The following is a 7633-nucleotide window of genomic DNA, read 5'->3' on the forward strand; positions in this document are numbered from 1 at the left end:
ATCGAAGAAGAGTTGCCTTGAGTGAAAATGAACACTTGGTATCGATGATGTATCTGATGAGCAGCTTGCCTGCTGAGAGAAATGCGTGACAAGCGTCTGAATCGGAAAGAGAAGCAGCATCATGTGTAAGGGCTCTGGATGCTCAACATTTTCATCCAGCTTGCCAGATATGAGAAATTTGAAGAGGTCTTGAAGGGAGAGCAAAGAAGATTGATGCGGCATCACATCCCACCAACGATAATCAGGGCCAAATTCCTCTTGCCAAGTTTCGACCAATGCCTCCGGATTGGGCGGTAGTCAAAGACGTTTACTTGAAGGCAATTTTTAATGGAGTTCAGAAACCTTGAGTATAGGAGGTAGGTCGTAAAAAAGGCTGATGGCTTGGTCGACCAAGATCCAGCTGCAGGCCAATCTTTTAAAGCATAGCAGTCAGCTAAACTCAACAAGAGCCCCAATCAAGAGAACCGTGCTAACCTCGTGGATGCCTCTTGCTCAACCCAGCCCTTCCAGCAATTTTCTAGATCTCTGTTTGTCTGGGTGGTATTCACCTTTTGGAGAAACCCGGCGCTCTTCACCATCTGGCAGCGATATCAGCAACGGAATCTAGCTACACAAGAAACAATAAGTAGCAGCACGGGAGTGCTCGGAGGTGACAAGCTCAAGCATTAATCTAGATTCAAGAAGAACATTCATCACATCTCACAGCCAACAAGAGGAGATTATCGGCTGAAGGGTACCTTGGGAACTGGGAAATCAACTCACTGATATGTATGTATGTCTGTGAACTGTGCTGGTGCTCATATGTAGCTTGGTCCCACTGAATTCGCCTTGAATGATCAATATGAGGGCACAGCACAGAAATACACGACTTCTTATGGCCGAGGAATCCTTGCTGGAAATATCGGTCATTGAAAGCCGACAGATTTCCGTGATGCCCCTGGAGAAGGCTTGAGCCTTCGGAGCTGGGTCAAGCATGGACCCATACGCCAACATGGATATAAGAAGAAGCATCAACCCTTTGTTGTTGTCTCGGCCTGCAAAGTTGTTGGGGTCTAATGAACTGGACGGAAGCAGAGGGTAATGAGGCTCAAATTTGCCGAGAAACATCTCGAGGTACATGTCAAGCGCGTTTGGGGGAGAGTCTGAGGCACCCGCTGCAGGAGACACCCCCATTACGTACTATGAAGCACCGAAGTACGATAGAACATCTCAACTATGCTCCAACAGCAATAAAAAGAACAAAGCATGCTAATGCCAAGAACAGAGTGTCTCTTATGGTGGTAGTTGCCAGAAGCCGTACTCTCATTTCGATTCACTTCCGCTTGCTGCCTCCCACGAGCATCAGCATGACCGCATGGTCAGACCTGGTTTTGGGTGGGAGGTGAAAGTGCAAGATTATGGCCGACTCGGTCGGTGTCTCTCGCCCACAGCACTTGCTGCTGAGCCCCAAAGCCAGGATCTGCATTGCCCACAATATCGGTAGCGCCTGCAGGCCTTGACGATGTTGAGTTGCTTGGATTCGACGCTGGAGACGAAACAAACCAGACACCTTGGCTCGTTTGGGGAGCCATCGGTGGCGTGCATGACATGGATAGCCACAAAGACCGAATCACGGCTGTATGATCCGGAACGAGCAACGGCAACTCTCAACTTTGTCGTCTAGCCATAGTGTCGGTCAATACCATTACTGTAATACTCGTAATGTCAAAATTGTGAATCGCCGGCCGTCAGGCAGCGGGGATTGTCCGGTCGCTTCCATGGTGATGCCGCCGAAGTCGTTGAGATATATCTGAAGTCAGCCTTTGGCATCAGCCAAGTCTGCGCCGGCATAAGGAAGACATTCCTTGAAATATCGTATGATTAATCTCAGACCGCCTTGATAAGCCGTTGTGTTGCCTACTTTAATGAATTTTAATTAGTTCGCTTACATTTACTGTCTCTTTTTGCAAGGTAGAATAGGTAGGCAATCTCACGTAAGCCGTGAATTTTATCTACAGCGGTGGACTCCCACAGTTATATAAACATCTTCCTTAGTCCCAAAACTGCTTGTTGAATGCAATCGTCTCTTGATTTGAATATCGGCATAGATCTTCTTGATTTCAATTGCGTCTCCTGTCAAAATGGCACCCAAAGTCACCTTCGGCGATCTACCCAGAGAGATCAGACAGATGATCTACGAATACACTTTTGAACCATCCGAGCCCGTCTTCACCAACGCCATTGCATCGCAGACGGCGTATACCGCAGAAAAATACCCCCTCTTCTATCTGGACAAGAAAATCTTCCAAGACATGCAGCCTTGCTTGTACCGGAAGCACACCATGGTTGTTCCTATCCAGGAGCCGTGCGACTATGTGGAGCGCGAGTTGCCATTTGCTCCACGAGTTGCCGCATGTTCAAAGAGGATGAGGCAATCCACCAGGGCACTCATAATCGAAACTTCTCAGACAACAATTTCTCATTACGGTAAAGAGTTCTTTGAAGAGTATGGGGACTTGAAAAACCTGTATGCGTTTTGGTATAAGCACGACAGAGGAAAGAGATTTGCCAAGAAAGTCGTCAATGAAATTCTCTCCTTCAAGAAAGAACTCCCGAATATCAAGAAAGTCAAGTTTGTTTTCTGGTTTGGCTGCTGGATTGTCGACAACCGTCACTGGAAAAAGTCACTCAGCAAGCTCCAGAAAGAATGGCCCGGGCTATTCATCGAGGTGGAATTTAACCTATTTGACTTCATCGACCACGAAGTGGGGCAAGACAATTACGAGAACCACTGGCTCTGGATCTGGGATAATTGGCAGGAGGACAATGAGAACACACGTTTTTCCGCTCGGAATTTCAAATGGGCTCAACATGCGAATGGAAACTTTCTGGGTAAGTCTATTTGGACAGAGGCCTGGACTTATGATGATTTTATCTACAATGCGCCAGCCGAGAAAATTAGTGCTCAGGAATCTGGGGAGTGTGAGGGGCGCCCTTTGGCTGTCAAGACAGCGCCGCTAAACAACATGACACACCTGTATCATGCCCTCCCAATCGTAGTAAAGAATTACAAAGAGTAGAGTTCCAAGCAATATATTAGAGAGTACATAGTACTACCGTTTGTGGTTATATACGACAACGCAGCCTTATGTCGGAACACATAGCGCTTGTCATAATAAATACTCTATCGACTATGTCTATATTTGCCTTTACCTCTATGTCAAGGTCATACCTAGATAACATCTCACTATAAAATAACTATCCCCTTAGGTGCTAGGGTTAGCTTCTCATTTCAACAAGGAGCCATCTGAGTATACAATCAGGGTGCGAGGGTTTGCCGACTGTGTCCACTGGAGGAAGGCTTCGGCTGACTCTTCCTTAGACGCTGTCTGTAGGGGTGCCCTCTCTTCTCGGTTGAAACGTTGTTGGATGAGGGTCGGCTGCGTACAGCGAGCGAGGAGCTCGTTGGCACGCCGAAGGCGGGTCCTGAAGTGCCTCTCCGCTGGTTTCTGGTATTTATGTTTGACAAGTTTGAAGTATATGGGTTCCGTCGGTGGAAGTGTGCGCTTCGCGAGGGGATGAGCCTCATCCAAGGATTTCAGTCGGGCGGAGAAACGGTATCGGCGTGCTTCGAGAAGCTGAGCCACTGGCGGTATCCCACTCTCTCGGTGGCGAGCGGTGATAGGTGTCGTCTTCCAGACGGGGAGCATGGCATGCATGGATTGATTCATGGCTTTGTTCATTCTAAGCACAAGATGCTAAGTCCCTGACACTTGATCTTTCGACGGTTGGGTCCATCGCGGCCGGGTGCTCCGGGGTACCATGCCCTAGCACCGAAGAGTAGCACTGGTGTGTGAATGCAAGGTTTCCGCATCTCGTGCCACGCAGCACATCATTTCAACTCATGACAGCGAGAGGCTATCGAATGGAATGTGAGGGGACCCGCTGTGTTTAACTTATATGTAGCAGTTAATCACGCATGTACTATGACTTCAACCGCTGTTCGATGTGTCCGCGTATGCGCCGGAGAGCGCTCCGAGGATTCGAGCAGCGCCTGGCGCGCCTGCAAGGCCATGTCTTGACTCTGTATCAGATCACCTACAGTACCGGTAGATGCTTTGTATTCGGCATATGACAATAGACTTAATTCGTATTTCACATATCTTTGAGACGACCCGCCGCCTTCTTCTAGCAACCAGTGAGTTTCATGAAGTGGACCTGTGTGTCGGCCATAAGCGGCAACAGTGGCGGAGACATTCTCAGCTTAAGTGACTATATATCAAGATTAGGAAGCTCACAAGCTTCTTGGGTGTGTGTGGGGTTGCATGCGGCAAATTGCTAGTATAGTGGTGGATGGCAAGAGTTCGCAGATATTGTCTTCTGTGCGAAGTTTGAGACATCTCAAGATTGGAATTCTGGCAGCGCTCGCGTCATTAACTAGAAGAAGAACGAAAGAACGATCTTCGAGAACATTGCTGTCACATACATATTCATCAGTTCCTGCTTCGGAAACAGAGGCAGCCAATACAGCGTGACAATCCCCACTCCTGACCAACTTTCGGTTTCGAAACTAAGAAAGAAAACCAAGGAGCACCACCATTTCATCAAAGTTCTGAAAGGGATCGGTGGTTCCCAGTTCGACAGCTTCCAAAACCACTTCCATGGCCCATTAGGGTCCCAATCCGGCTGGTATGTTGCCATCCATGCTCGGTGCACAAATGCATTCAAGGCCCTCTCCACCCATTGATGTTTCTTGAAACTGTACAAGCCGTAAAAGATGTAGAAGAGCGTGCTCATGGAGTTCTCGTCGCCCCAGATCGCCCTGATCAAGTAGCGCTCTCCCAGATTGATTGTGCCGCAAATGGCCTGACCGATGACTATCAGCCTGTCCGAATATTGTTCTGGATTTTGGGGACGCGAAATGCTCAAGTCTTGTGGCTCGTAACTGCGCTCAATGATGAAGTCGCCGTTCAGACTGACTGCACCACATTCGTGCTTTGGGTCCTGTTGGGCATCGCTAGGACTTTTCGAGTCATCGATCTCGGTTAGGCGCAGAGGGCAGTCGAAGTGGAGGAAGTACTTGTTGCCCACAACTCGATTGACGATAAATCGTGCTCCTCGTTCGGGCGGTTCATTGTCGACTACAATGCACAATACACTTGTGGGTGCAGCAGGTTGCTCGTCATTCGATCTCTGCAGTGCTTCAACATTGTATTTGAGGCTTTTTTCGTCCTTCTGATCCGGTAGGAGGAGCCGGAAGCGATCCGATCGATGCGTTGATGATAGCAAAAAGAACTTGAGAGCTTGAGCGCCTTTTCTGGTCTCGAAGGTGAAACCTGCTGAGCCAAGCTTGAGAGTGTGCTTGCCCTCAAAACTCTCGGGAACTATCTCACGTGGTATCCAAGCATCCACAGTGCCCGGGCCCAGTCTGGCGCAATCAGAAAAGAGAAGCTCGGTCGGAAGTGACTCGAGGCCATAGAAGAGTTGCTTCATCCTTGCATCGATGGTTTTACTTTGTGATATGGCATTCGCATTCATGCACGACATATTCATCAAAATCAGTGGAATATCTTCGGCCTGAGTTGTCGTTCTAGATTGGAGAAGAGAGTGAGCTTTGACAAATCTTGCTGCTCTGTCAGCCTACCCGGCATTAGTCAAAAGCACTTCTCTTAAGGATCGAACAGACAACTAACCGGCGTTCGCGCGTAATCGTTGTACTCTTCGACATGCAAAGAATTCTTCACATGTGTTAAGAGTTGATGCCGCACCGACTCACGGAATGGCTCAGATTCGTCTTGCAGACGCTTACTGACCCCGGTCTTAGGTTTGCTCCTACGCGGGAGCAACTCGCGAGCTGATCGCCTGAGGTCCTTCGGGATCGTAGTCACGAGGTATTCCCAGAAGTCACCAAAGCCATCATCGAAATGCGGCCATAACAGCTTGAGGTATGCTAACGATCCGTGGAGTGGAAAAACAATATGTCTTGACAGGATGCCCTCCTGCAAAGTCCACGCTCTGCCCATCCAATTTGAAGCATATATATATGCCACAACATCCAGCAAGTTTTCGTCTTGAGGGCTGTAGTAGGTCGGACGTCCACCATGCGCAAGGGAAGCCGGGCGTCGACCAGCGTCCAAGGTTTGTAGCCCCTTATCAAAGACGAAGGTGTGGGATGCCGCAGCGTAAATGAGGTTCATTGACTCGATGGCTTTGCTTCGAAGGCCGGCGTGTTCGACAGCTTGAGGTATACAGAAGCTGTCCAACCAGAAGTATTCGTATGCGCGACTCGGCGGTGCGATCTCGCCTGGCCGAGAAGACCGCCAATTTGCGACCCATTCGCGCAATCCCCAGTGATCCATGGAGGTGGGCAAACTCGAAAGCACTTCTTCAAGGTATCCGACTTGACATTTGGGTAAGCAGTTCTGAGAAGATCCGAATTGTTGATCACCCCAGACGTGAGATATTGCGATAAATCTGGAGGATGGCGTATAGGGAACCACTTCGAGCTCTGTCTTGCCAAGCGGTGACCGTGTAATCCTGGCCAAAGGAATCCCTCCGGAAGCCACGATGGTATTCACCTTGTCGACCGGGACGACGACATCTTCACAAAGACATTCGTCAGTGCGGTGAAGAGGCTTAGATAACTTGCTAGTAACAAGACATCTGTCGCTACTGCAGCTCGAGTGATCTTCCGCATTGATGCGAGGTGGCTTGAGTGACGATAGGAAGTAAAATGCTGGGTAAAACATCGGAGATGCATCCAAGAAGTTCAGCCTCTTTTCGCACCACCCATTCTTGACCATTCTGCGCTTGAGTAACTTTGTTGATGCTGAGCTTGTGGTCGTCTGGGTGACCTTGAGCGTATTAGAATCGAGCACAGACGCCACAAGATATAACAGCATGTGTATTGAGAGGAGAATTTCTGTAAGCTTATCGTCGTCCAGAACGTTCGCCAGAAGATCCATGTAGATGACGAGTATCTGTGCGCTCTCGTAGATCTTTTTTAGCTGAGTCCTCTTGGCATCGAATTCCGCAGCAGTGAGGCTGTCATCTAGTTCATCCCATCGAGCTTTAAGCTCCCGCCAGTACCATTCCGGAATGCGAAGATCAATGGAAGGATGGGGTCCATCAGGGTCAGCGCCTGCGAATTCCTCATGTCTGATGTTTCGACCTAGCGCTTCAGATGCTAGACCGAAGAACAGCCATGATTGAATGGTTGAAGCCAGCGAATGGCTTAGAGGCAAGCTAGTGCTCTCCTGCCCATCAGATTCAGCAGCATCCATCTTTTGCGTTTCTGCATCAAGCGTCCTCTTGAAGAAGTCTGAGAAATTAGTTTGTCCCGTTATTGAGTATTGGGTTCGCGCTATCAGGGGTACCCGAATTGATTCCACATCCGTATCTCGTGGATACGGGAAGCAAGACATTTTCAGAGATCACGAGTCCAATGGTGAGTATAACAAACAGATATGCGAATGGAAGACGATGACTCCCCGTCTCCAGTCAAGCGAGACAGGAGTTCTTTATATCGGATGCTGCGCCCACTTCGAGGCGGCGGCTGAAGCAAGCCATAGCAAGGAGCGTGCGGGCGTGTGGCCTGACTCGACCGTCGTGGGGAGGGCGATTACGCCAAAGGTCCCAGGATGTTCCTCAGCAG

The 7633-nt window shown here is 49.2% G+C and overlaps 2 protein-coding genes across 2 annotated transcripts; one reads left to right on the forward strand and one right to left on the reverse strand.

The window, feature by feature from the left end:
• Positions 1-2120: 2120 nt before the first annotated feature.
• Positions 2121-3059, forward strand: NCS57_01446000 (uncharacterized protein; the record flags this gene model as incomplete). Its single annotated transcript, XM_053064062.1, has 1 exon — positions 2121-3059. The coding sequence occupies one exon, from the start codon at positions 2121-2123 to the stop codon at positions 3057-3059; it is 939 nt and encodes a 312-aa protein (XP_052906345.1).
• Positions 3060-4416: 1357 nt separating this feature from the next.
• Positions 4417-7403, reverse strand: NCS57_01446100 (HET domain-containing protein; the record flags this gene model as incomplete). Its single annotated transcript, XM_053064063.1, has 2 exons — positions 4417-5619; positions 5673-7403. The coding sequence occupies 2 exons, from the start codon at positions 7401-7403 to the stop codon at positions 4417-4419; spliced, it is 2934 nt and encodes a 977-aa protein (XP_052906346.1).
• Between the last annotated feature and the right edge of the window lie 230 nt (positions 7404-7633).

Source organism: Fusarium keratoplasticum, chromosome 13 (genome assembly GCF_025433545.1).
Source record: "Fusarium keratoplasticum isolate Fu6.1 chromosome 13, whole genome shotgun sequence".
In the NCBI taxonomy this organism is placed as follows: domain Eukaryota; kingdom Fungi; phylum Ascomycota; class Sordariomycetes; order Hypocreales; family Nectriaceae; genus Fusarium; species Fusarium keratoplasticum.